General features: G+C 48.7%; 1 protein-coding gene across 1 annotated transcript in view; it reads left to right on the top strand.

Moving 5' to 3' along the window:
- Positions 1-9,419, top strand: part of LOC147119187 (uncharacterized) — a 38,855-nt gene extending 29,436 nt beyond the window's left edge. Inside the window, exon 3 of the mRNA XM_085984045.1 lies at positions 9,385-9,419. Coding sequence (XP_085840171.1) covers positions 9,385-9,419 — 35 coding nt within the window. The remainder of the gene's footprint in view (positions 1-9,384) is intronic.
- Positions 9,420-12,924: the final 3,505 nt, after the last annotated feature.

Here is a 12,924-nt window from a genome sequence, read left to right as displayed (position 1 = left end):
TACTACACCCCCGAGGCGTTATCCGGACCGAGTCAGGAAGCCTCCTGAGAGACTAACTTATAATTAATTAATACAGCAATGTATATTATTTTGCATATAACATGTAATTAATAATTACTTAAAATATGATGTACTAGTTAGCTAGAAGGGGAGGAATTGTGCTGTATGTGCCTTTAAGAGCCCCAGGTGTGCGTAATACCGGTAATTGCCACTTGGGCTATATAAGCCTGTGTATTGTGTATATCCTTTAGAACCCCCCCCCCCAGACTTGCTTAGTAAATACCTATGAACCAACTCCTGTCTTCAGTGTCTTTATCTACACATGGACACTACAAGAATGATACCCAGACTTCAAGGGTTAAGTTACGAGGAGAGATTACACAAATTAGAAACATAGAAACATAGAGATAGGAACAGGAGTAGGCCATTCGGCCCTTCGAGCCTGCTCCGCCATTCAATGAGATCATGGCTGATCTTCGTCTGAGATCATAGCTGATCTTACCAGTTCAGTACCCCGTCCCCGCCTTTTCTCCGTAACCCTTAATCCCCTTAGCCTTCAGAAATATATCCAATTCTCTCTTGAAAATATTTATTGAATTAGCCTTCACAGCCCTCTGTGGCAGGGAATTCCACAGGCTCACCACTCTTTGAGTGAAGAAATTCTTCCTCATCTCTGTTTTAAATGATTTGCCCGCTATTTTTAGACTGTGGCCCCTGGTTCTGTGCTCCCCGGCCATTGGAAACATTCTCTCTGAATTCAGCCTGTCCAGGCCTGCCATAATTTTATATGTTTCGATGAGATCCCCTCTCAATCTTCTAAACTCCAGTGAGTACAAGCCCAAACTATTTAATCTCTCTTCGTAGGTCATTCCCGCCATTCCAGGTATCAGCCTGGTGAATCGCCGTTGCACTCTTTCCATGGCAAGAACATCGTTCCGCAGATGGGGCGACCAAAACTGTACACAATACTCCAGATGCGGTCTCACCAGCACCTTGTACAGCTGTAGTAAGGTATCCCTATTCCTATACTCGAACCCCCTTGATATGAAGGCCAACATACCATTTGCCTTCTTAATCGCCTGTTGCACCTGCATGCTCTCCTTCAGTGACTGGTGCACAAGAACACCCAGGTCCCTCTGCACTTCCCCATCTCCCAATCTATTGCCATTTAGATAATAATCTACCCTCCTGTTTTTACCCCCAAAGTGGATAACCTCGCATTTATCCACATTATAGTGCATCTGCCACGTATCCGCCCATTCCCCCAACCTGTCCAAATCGCACTGTAGCCTCCTGACATCCTCATCAGAGCCCACCCCTCCTCCTAGTTTAGTGTCATCAGGGTTGTATTCCCTGGAATTTAGAAGGTTAAGGGGTGATTTGATCAAAGTTTTCAGGATATTAAGGAGAACAGATAGGGTAGATAGAGAGAAACTATTTCCGCTGGTTGGGGATTCTCGGACTGGGGACATAGTCTAAAAATTAGAGCCAGACCTTTCAGGAGTGAAATTAGGAAACACTTCTACACACAAAGGGTGGTAGAAGTTTGGAACTCTCTTCCACAAACGGCAATTGATGTTAGATCAATTGTTAATTTTAAATCTGAGATTGATAGGTTTTAGTTACCCAAAGACGGGTGTATGGAGTTAGATCGCAGATCAGCCATGATTGCACTGAATGGCGGAACAGGCTCGAGGGGCTGAATGGCCTACTCCTCTTCCTATAGACTAGTCAGCTTAACATCGGTGGTAGGAAAAATAATGGAATACCTACTATAGGAGAAAATAGAAAAACATCTGGAATAATGAATAGTCAACATGGATTTCAGAAAGGAAAGTCTTGCTTGACCAACCTCATTGAATTATTTGAAGAAGTAACAGAGAGAGTAGACAAGGGTAATGTAGTAGATGTAATTTATCTCGATTTCCAAAAGACCTTCGATAAGGTCCCACATAATAGGCTAATGAATAAGGTCAGAGCCTGTGGAGTCAGGGGACAGAGGGCAGAATGGAGAGCTCCTTGGCTGTAAGGTCCCACATAATAGGCTAATGAATAAGGTCAGAGCCTGTGGAGTCAGGGGACAGAGGGCAGAATGGAGAGCTCCTTGGCTGTAAGGTCCCACATAATAGACTAATGAATAAGGTCAGAGCCTGTGGAGTCAGGGGACAAATGGCAGAATGGAGAGCTCCTTGGCTGTAAGGTCCCACATAATAGACTAATGAATAAGGTCAGAGCCTGTGGAGTCAGGGGACAGAGGGCAGAATGGAGAGCTCCTTGGCTGTAAGGTCCCACATAATAGACTAATGAATAAGGTCAGAGCCTCTGGAGTCAGGGGACAGAGGGCAGAATGGAGAGCTCCTTGGCTGTAAGGTCCCACATAATAGACTAATGAATAAGGTCAGAGCCTGAGGAGTCAGGGGACAGAGGGCAGAATGGAGAGCTCCTTGGCTGTAAGGTCCCACATAATAGACTAATGAATAAGGTCAGAGCCTCTGGAGTCAGGGGACAGAGGGCAGAATGGAGAGCTCCGTGGCTGTAAGGTCCCACATAATAGACTAATGAATAAGGTCAGAGCCTCTGGAGTCAGGGGACAGAGGGCCGAATGGAGAGCTCCTTGGCTGTAAGGTCCCACATAATAGGCTAATGAATAAGGTCAGAGCCTGTGGAGTCAGGGGACAAATGGCAGAATGGAGAGCTACTTGGCTGTAAGACAGAAAGTATTGTTGCTGTCAGCTTCAAGCACTCGGCCTGGCAGTGAGTTCCACATTCTCAACACCCTCTGAGTAAAGAAATCCCTCCTAAATTCTTCATTTGATCTGTTAGTGACGATCTTATATTGCTGCCCTCTTGTCCTGACTCACCCAGAAGTGGAAACAGTTTCTCCACATCTACCCTATAAACCCCCTCGTATCAATCAGGACTCCTCTCAGTCTTCTCTTTTCCAGAGAAAAGAGCCCAAGCCTGCTCAATCGTGCCCGAGAGTTGCATCCTCTCAATTCAGGTAACGTTCTTGTCAATCTTTTCAGCATTTTCTCCAGTGCTTCAATGTCCTTTTGTAGTGTTGAGACCGGAACCGCTCACAGTGCTCCAACTGTGGTCTAACCAAGGTTCAATATAAATTGAACATTACTGTAGTGTCCGAGTATAAATAATACACGGACCGCAGGAGAACAATAAAACAGGTATTTACTGAACAGAGGGTAACTTAAGACTGACGTACAGAAGCCTGCTATGGCTTTATATACAGGGGTGGTCACTGCCAGTACTGCAGTATAGAATCAGTTCTTCTCTTAAAGGTACATACACAACAATTCCTCCCCTTTTAGATAAACAGTACATAACATTCATTTAACAACTAAATAATAACTAATTACAATTACAATTTTCTCTGTACTATATACATCAACTGAAATAATCATTTATAAGTTCAGTCTTTGAGGAGGCTTCCTGATCCTGACTGGATAGCGCCTTTCTCGAGTATCCTGTTCTTGCGGTGGAGTTGATTCTGGTTCATTGTCATTGGTTGGTTCGTCAGCTTCCAATACCACTGCTTCTGAGGTAGACGCAATCTGTACTTCGGGTTGATTCCCAGGTGCACCTGCTCGTGGTATGTGTTTGGCTTGTTCCTGTGACTCTAGAATCTGGTCAGCATGGCGTCTCACGATGCTCTCTCCAACGTCCACTGTGTACATTAGTGGTCCCTGCTGTGTGCATATCGTTCCTGGCTGCCATTTTTCTGTTCGGTAGCCGCGGGCCAAGACTGGTTGCCCTATCTTGAAGCTCCTGGTTGGCTTCTCATTTATGTGCTGGAATTGCTTATCCTCAACATCTTGTCTTATGTTTGGTTTGAGCAAATCCAGGCGACATCTTAGCCTTCGGTTGAAGAACATTATGGCTGGAGCTTGGTTGGTGACTGCATGTGTCGCATTCCGGTAAGCAAACAAGAAATTATCCACCTTGTGTTGTAGTGGTATGTCGTCATTATGCATTGCCTTTATTGCCTTTTTAAAGGTCTGAACAAACCTCTCAGCCAATCCATTTGTGGCTGGATGATATGGGGCAGATGTGTAATGCTTCACCCCATTATTCCTCAGAAACCTCCGGAAATCCTCTGACACAAACTGTGGCCCATTGTCGGAGCAAATCTGTTCTGGCAAGCCATTCCTGGCGAAGATGGTCCGTAGGACTGCAATAGTTTTCTCCGTGGTGGTGGAGGACATTTTGATGACCTCTGGCCATTTCGAATGGGCGTCCACAGCGATTAGGAACATTGAGTCCATAAATGGACCAGCAAAATCAATGTGTACCCGTTGCCATGGAGATGAGGGCCACTCCCATGGATGTAGCGGGGCCTGTGGTGGAGCATTTTGGACCTTCTGGCATCCTGTGCACCTCTTGGTCATATCCTCGATTTCTTTATCGATTCCCGGCCACCACACAAACGCCCTGGCTAGGCTCTTCATTTTTACCCCTCCCAGATGACCCTCATGAAGATCATTGAGCACTCTGTCTCTCAACTTGGGTGGAATTACCACTCGGGATCCACACATCAAGGTCCCCCGGCACACTGACAGCTGTTCTCTCCTTGGCAAGAATGCTGGCAACAGTGAGTCGCCATGTGCTGGCCATCCCTTCACCGTCAAATCATAGACCCGAGAGAGTGTCGGGTCATTTCGGGTTTCCTTCTCTATACTTGAGTTTGTAACAGGTAGGCATTCGACTGTGGTCGCATGGAATATCTCAACAGGGTCCACTGCAGGTGCTTCCTCTACCGTAGGCAACGGTAGGCGCGACAGCCCATCAGCGTTTCCATGCTGTTTCGTACCCTTGTACTCTATGTCGTACTGATGTGCCCCTAGAAAAAGTGACCATCTTTGCAGCCGTTGTGCCGTCATCACCGGAACGCCCTTCTTTGGGTTAAAAATGGAGACCAAGGGCTGATGATCAGTCAGTAGGGTGAATTTCTGCCCGTGCAGATAGTGATTGAACTTCTTCACCCCCCACACCAGGCTGAGGGCCTCCCTGTCAATCTGGGTGTAGTTACGCTCGGCTGAGGTTAACGAGCGCGACGCAAAGGCTATTGGCCTCTCTGAACCGTCAAGGAATTTGTGTGACAGCACCGCTCCGATGCCATAGGGAGACGCATCACATGCTAACCGAATCGGTAGTGTTGGATTGTAGTGGGCCAATACTTCTTTTGAAGTGATTAGGCATTTACATTTCTGAAAGGCACGCTTACACTCATCACTCCATTTCCATGTTACTCCAGTTTGCAGCAGGGCGTTCAGTGGGTGCAGAATTGTAGATAAATTCGGCAAGAGCTTATGGTAGTAGTTCACCAACCCGAGGAACGACCTCAGTTGCGACACATTTTCCGGTGCTGGAGCCTTGACTACAGCCTCAATCTTGTCCGGCGACTTATGCAACCCTTCCTCATCAATCATGTGGCCACAATACGAGATTTGTCTCCTGAAGAACTCGCATTTGGGGCGGTTGGCTCATAGCCCATATTCCTGTAATCTCGTGAGCACCTGCTCCAGGTTGGCAAGGTGTTCACTGTCATTTTCGCCCGTAACCAGGATGTCGTCCAAATAACACTGGGTCCCCGGGATCCCTTGCAGGACTCGTTCCATCGCCCTCTGCCAAATAGCCGGGGCTGATGCTACCCCGAATACCAGTCAATTGTACTGGTAAAGGCCTTTGTGAGTGTTTGTTTATCGTGAGGTATTTCCTAGATGCTTCTTCCGCCTCCATTTGTAGATACGCTTGGGCCAGATCAATCTTTGTAAAGCGTTTCCCTCCAGATAGTGAGGCGAAAATATCTTCTATCCGTGGAATTGGATATTGTACTGTGTGCAGGACTGGGTTCACAGTTACCTTGAAGTCCCCACAGATGCGAACCTTCTTCGGTTCCCCAGGCGTGCTGCTCAATGATTTCTTCATTACAGGAATGATGGGTGTGGCCCACTCGCTCCAGTCCACTTTGGACAGCACACCCGAACGCTCCAGACTCTCCAGCTCTGCTTCAACGGCTGGGCGGATCGCGTAAGGTACCGGTCTGGCCTTAAAAAATTTTGGGTTTGCGTTATCTTCGATATTTATCGTTGCCGTTACTCCTTTTAGAGTCCCAAGTCCTTGTTGGAACACCTCTTTCGCGTCAGTTAGAATTTTTGACAGTCGTCCAGGTGTGACGTCATCATCCTTTTTATCAGTCACAGTTAGCGCCTGAATGGAATGCCAATCCAATTGTATTTTTCGGATCCATTCACGTCCCAATAATGGTGGTCCTCCATCTGGTAGTATATATAGGTACAGTTTCTGTGTTTCCTTGCTGTTGTATTCAACTGGCACCCTTATTTTTCCTCTGGGGTAGACTTTTTGCCCCGTGTATGTCTTCAATACAGTGGACGTGTCCTTCAAGGGTATGTGTGGGAATAGCCGCTCATAGTCTCGTCGATTCGTGACAGTTAGGGCTGACCCTGTGTCCAATTCCATCTTTACTGGGGACCCTGCTATCATGAGGGTGACCCAAATGGTTCGGTGATCCTCCTTTGCGATCACGTTGTGTAACTTTAGACAATTAGTCTCCTGTTCCCGGAGTCCTTATCACTCTCCTGATCTTCCGAACTACTGTCTGTCAATTTCTTTACTTTCTTGTACATTTCCTTCGTAGTTCTTGTAGTGTTGGTTTTCTTTCCCGACCTGCAGACTCTTGCTATGTGTCCCATTTTCCCACATTGCCTGCATACTTTGTCCTTAAACCAGCAGTCCTTCTGATCATGGGTTGTTCTGCCGCAGCGATAGCACTTTTCTGCTCCATACGCCATTTCGTTAGCGCTGTATTCTTGTGGTTTCTGTTGTATTTCCGCAGCTCCCCGTGCTGCTGCTTCGTAGGATACTGCCACGTTGAAAGCCTGTTCTAGCGTCAGGTCCTTTTCCGAAAGTAGTCGTTTCTGGGTTCCTTCACTCTGGAGCCCGCAGACAAACTTATCCCGTAAGGTGTCTGCCAGTCCTGCTCTGAACTGGCAGTGCTTCGATAACTTGCGTAGTTCCGTAAGATAGTCAGCATTGCGCTCATCTTTGTGCTGGTTTCTTTTATGGAACTTGAATCTTTCTGCTATCAGCAGTGGTGTAGGGTTTAGGTGTTCCTGTAAGGTATTAACAATCTCTTCAAAACCTTTCTCCATTGGTTTAGCTGGGGTAATTAAATTCCGCAATAGGCCGTACGTTCTCGCGCCCATCAAATTTAATAATACCGACGCCTTCTTTCCATCGGCCACCTCATTTGCCTCGCAGTACACTTCAATTCTTTCCACATACGTGGTCCAGTCTTCTACCTCGTTGTCGAAAGCAGTGATACTGCCACTTTTCGGCATCTTGGGTGATTTAAAATGGCGCCTCCCGCGCTTTTTCTTCTTCACCAGTGGATTAAAATGGCGCCTCCCGCGCTTTTCCTTCTTCCCCAATGGAATAAAACGGCACCTCCCGCGCTTTTCCTTCATCCCCTTGCTGCCACGCTGCTCCTAGCGTTCTGCAGGGTAATGGCGGCGACCCGCGGCTTCGGCACGTCTCACTTTTCCTTCCCCTTGTTTTATTTTCGCTACGCTGCCCGGTTCTTGAGCACCGACCGCGCCCTGTGCGCTCCACCCTCTCTCTCTCTCTTTTCCTCCCGACGATGCTGCACGGCCCCTTTGCAGAGCCGCTCGATCGAGCTCGAGCCTGCCGCAGTCCGGAAGGGTCAGCGCACTACCTGCTACCAGCACGATTTGCTGGAACACCTTGACTGGGGAGCCAAGCCCAGCTCTCCACAGCCTCTCCTGCAACTCTCCGAACTCGGATGGATCCTTGGGCGGTTGCCCGCGGTCGACGCCCGTTGCTCTGACTTCGACCTCCAAGAAGCTTCTTCTCAGGGAAAGATCCCCGTGAGGTGATGCAGTACTGCAGGTGAGTTCGAACTTGCTCGCCGCCACTGTAGTGTCCAAGTATAAATAATACACAGACTGCAGGAGAACAATAAAACAGGGCCTAGAAATTGGGTTTTGGCTTAGCCAGGGCTTTAGCGCCGGAAGTTAGTGCTGGCGCTAAGTCCCCTGCGCGCGCCAAAAATTCAGTGGCGCCGCGCCCAAACGGCTGCCGGCGCTACTGAAGGGTATTTGCGGCGGTACATCAGCGCTAACTGCCGTTTCGTGCCGCAATTCCAGCGCTGCGGCACCCGATGCGGTGCGGCAGGCTGGGGACGTGCAGGCCTCCTCCTCCCGTTAAGGAGGAGCTGCCTGCAACCGGCCGCGGCCCGCGCAAATCAGCTTAAAAATGAGCCCGGCACCTCGGACAAGTGCCGGGCTTGCATCTGTTCCGGGGGGCGGGGGGGAGAAGTCCGGGGAGGGAGCTGCGGGCAGGCGGCCGGCGGGAAAGTGGCCGGCCGCGGCGGGGCCTTTAATGCGCCGGCGCAAACTGGAGTAAGGCACCTCTGCCAGAACGTTGCTTGCGGCTGCCACGGGCGACGCGGCTGCAACTCAATTTCGGAGTTCGGGCGGGTTACCACGGCAACCGGGACGCTGCGCACACCGATGACGTCATCGGTGCCGGCGCAGCGCTACCGGTGCAACGCCGATTTAGGGCCCCAGGGAATTTTTAAACTGGCCATAACTCTGGCGCTAGTCCCTCTAGCGCCTCAAAAGCGGCGCTAAGGCAACTGAATTTCTAGGCCCAGGTATTTACTGAACAGAGGGTAACTTAAGACTGACGTACAGAAGCCTGCTATGGCTTTATATACAGGGGTGGTCACTGCCGGTACTGCAGTATAGAATCAGTTCTTCTCTTAAAGGTACATACACAACAATTACCTCCCTGCTCTTGCAATATATTCCTCTAGAAATGAACCGCTCACAGTGCTCCAACTGTGGTCTAACCAAGGTTCAATATAAATTGATCATTACCTCCCTGCTCTTGTATTATATTCCTCTAGAAATGAACCCCAGGCCTTTCTTTGCAATCTTTATGGCCTCATCAACTTGTGTTGCTACTTTTAGTGATTTATGTGTCTGTATTCCCAGATCTCTTTGCTCCTCTGCCCCATTTATTTTCTTACTTTCTAAGGTGTAAGTGGCTTCCTTATTCCTCCTACTAAAATGAACCAGCTCACCTTTCACTACATTGAATGTTGTTGCCCATTTACCTGCCCAGTTTCTGTCTTCCTGTATTATGGTGCAGTCCCCACATTATTAGTTACACCACCCAGTTTGGTGCCATCTTCAAATTCTGAGTCCAAATCATCACAAACAGAATTGGTCCCAGCAGCACAGACCGCTGTGGGACACCACATCTCACTCTCTGCCAGCCCGAGAAACGTTCTTCAACTTCGAGCCTCTGATTTCTGTTTTGTAGCCATCTTTCCATCCATTCTGCTACCTCGCCCTTGACTCCACCTTGGGCATCTTGTAGACCGCACATACTGCAGACACAGTGCACCAGCGGTGGAGAGGGAGGATATTGAGTCCTGTGGCAGGGGTGCTGATGAAGTGGACTTCGCTGTCCCGTGTGGTTCGAGGCATCGCTAGTGGCTTTTTTCACATCTTTGCACCTTTAAAAAAAATGTTACCAGCTTATTTAACCCTTTAACATGTAGGACACACAAAACATGAAGCCTCATCAGTTTTCCTCAGAATAACAGGACTGAATTTGAATTAGAAAACACAGTTAGGAAACATTCAGCAATTAAACCAGACTGGGTGGGGCCTGAGGTGCGAGTTAGTAAAGTAAAAGTGGCGGCCAGTTTACTTTGCACGATGGCGGAGAGCCCGGGCATTTGGGTTACTGAATAATTTAAAGATTAATTTTGTTTATTGCCCCTCCGGCCCCAATCTCGATGGGATGACGTTTACCCAGAATCCTCCGCGCGGCAGAATGTGCCCTATCAATGATCACTGGAGCCCAGTGTGCAGGCGCGGGACTGGGCTGTGCTCTGAGCAGTCTGTGGCGGAAGAGACGCTCCCGGCAGTCAGTAGGAGATTGTGGTCTCGGGGAGGAATTGGACCCGCGGGTGGACTGGGAAGCTTCATAAACACCTGGTTTAGACCCACAGGCCCCGTGTTTGCCCCGCGGTGACAGGCCCGGCCGCCCGGGTCAGCGGGGGTCACTGGCCGCCATCTTGGACAGGGCGGGATCACGGCGCATGCACGGCCATCTTGGACAGGAACAGTGAGTGGGCGGGACTTCACGGTCCCAGTGACCAGGGGAGACAATCATTGACTCATTGATTTTATTCTCACTCTGCACACAGCGGCTGTCTCACCATTCTCAAAAAGATTACAAACATCAGTGTGACTGGAAAAGCGCCGAGACACACACACCCGAGTGAGAGTGTTCCAGTGCACTGACTGTGGAAAGAGCTTTAACCAGTTACACAGCCTGAAAAACATCGCACCGTTCACAGCGGGGAGAAACCGTACACATATTCTGTGTGTGGACGAGGCTTCAACTGATCGTCCAACCTGGAGACACACAAGGACACCCACACCATGGAGAAACCGTGGAAATGTGAGGACTGTGGGAAGGGATTAATTACCCGTCTGAGCTGGAAACTCATCAACGCAGTCACACTGGAGAGAAGCCATGTAAATGTGGGGACTGTGGGAAGGGATTCAATTACCCATCCCAGCTGGAAATTCATCGGCGAATTCACACCGGAGAGAGGCCGTTCTCCTGCTCCATGTGTGGCAAGGGATTCACAGAGTTATCCAAGCTTCATATGCACATGCGAATTCACACCGGGGAGAGGCCATTCCCTGCTCCGTCTGTGGGAAGGGATTTGCTCAGTTATCCACCCTGCTGACACACCAGCGAGTTCACACTGAGGAGAGACCTTTTAAATGTTCTGAGTATGAGAAGAGTTTTAAAAGCAGAAGTGAAGTTCTGACACATTAACGCACTCACACTGGGGAGAGGCCGTTCACCTGCTCCAAGTGTGGGAAGGGATTCACTCAGACATCCAGCCTGGTGGAACACCAGCGAGTTCACACCGGGGAGAGGCCGTTCACCTGCTCAGTGTGTGGGAAGGGATTCACACGTTCATCTAACCTGGTGACTCACCAGCGAGTTCACAAGTGACCGTAGGGGTTGGATTCTGCTGTTATTGCTGCTGTTAATCACATCCAGGACTGAACCATGTTCATTTCAACAGTTGGAATTTGTTTCTGCTGATGTTAATAACCCCAATAACTGGGCTGCAGTTTAATATTCTGGATATATGTCAAATAAATCAGCTTTGTGTTAAACACATTGTTGTAGATTTTTGTCTTTCCCACCTGAGTGTTTAGCATCACCTGGCTGGAGCTCAGAAAGGACAATCTGGGGGAGGATCGTACGGCGGGACCAGAACTTCAGCCTGGACACAGTCCTTCAGGGCCACACTGAGAGGGCAAACGGCACTTTAGTCTTTCTCGTCTTTCTTCACTGACAGCAAAGTCTCCGTGTGGGTTAATCTTGAGGCGTGTAAGAAATATGACCCAGCCGCTCTCTTCCATGGCACAGAGCTCCTAGGCACGGAACAGAAGGCTCCTTTACAACTGTGTTTAGAGTCAGGAAGAACAATGGAGAATGCTGGAAACGTGCTGTCAAATCAGAGATTGGTGTCAAACTGCGATCTGTTCCTGACTGAAAGTGAAACGGCAGGTTTAAGATTCCAGTCTAAAAATTACTGGTAATTATTTTATGAAGATTTAACATGTTTGTGTGACTGTCCTGAATCTATCACTTTAAGGCAGGTTAAAATAAATTGGTGAAATTCTGCACTACAATAGCAGAGGGAGGAGTTCACAGGAGCCTGTTAACTGCTGGTACAATTATACAACAGACATTTGATCTCCAGATAAAGAAGGACCTGCAGCGTGTTTCCAGGAATTCCCTGTTTTATTGATGTGTGTGTTAGTCACCAGGATAACTAAAAATACACGACCCGGAACATCCACAGGGGTACGATCCTGACAATTACTCTGGGATCACTCCTGCTGTGGAACTCCACCACTGACTCTGCTGAAGGTTGTAGGCTCAGGGAGTGGGGCCTCCGGGAGTGAAGTGTAAGGAAGCTGGGCTTCGGTATCCTGACAAATATATGGCGAGGAACCAGAGGAATCCTTACTGAGGAACCGTCTGGGGTTTTACCGGCCAGCGTAGGTCTAGGGGTGAATGATTCCTGACTCTCTGAACTGTCTTACATTGAACCCACTTCAGATCAAGGTGAGTTCAGTTTATAGGAGAATAGGAACAAATATCACCCACAATTGAGGGAGTCAAAAGCAGCCATTGGAGAGGTTAAGAGATATTTGTAAATGAAGATGGTGCACAATTGTGGTAATAATAGTAAAAGCTTTTCCAGCTATGTCAGGAGGCAGAAGATATAGTTACATAGATTCCCAAATCCGTGCCCATCTTTCCTGCAATTCCAAGTTTGAATCCCTCCAATCAGGATTCTGTCCTTGCCACAGTACTGAAATGGCTCTCATCAAAGTCACAATTGACATCCTTTGTGACTGTGACAAAAGTAAACTATCCCTCCTCGTCCTTCTTGACTTGTCTGCAGCCTTTGACATGGTTGACCACTCCATCCTTCTCCAACGCCTCTCCACCGTCGTCCAGCTGGGTGGGACTGCACTCGCCTGGTTCCATTCTTATCTATCTAATCGTAGCCAGAGAATCACCTGCAATGGCTTCTCTTCCCGCTCCCGCATCGTTACCTCTGGTGTCCCCCAAGGATCTATGTTTGGCCGCCTCCTATTTCTCATCTACATGTTGCCCCTTGGCGACATCATCCAAAAACACAGCGTCAGTTTCCACGTGTACGCTGATGACACCCAGCTCTACCTCACCACCACTTCTCTCGACCCCTCCACGGTCTCTAAATTGTCAGACTGCTTGTCCGACATACAG

Source organism: Somniosus microcephalus, chromosome 4 (genome assembly GCF_052327205.1).
Source record: "Somniosus microcephalus isolate GS21.2 chromosome 4, FLI_Smic_1.0, whole genome shotgun sequence".
In the NCBI taxonomy this organism is placed as follows: Eukaryota; Metazoa; Chordata; class Chondrichthyes; order Squaliformes; family Somniosidae; genus Somniosus; species Somniosus microcephalus.
The sequence above is the reverse complement of the archived record's forward strand: the minus strand, read 5'-3'. Positions and strand labels throughout refer to the sequence as shown.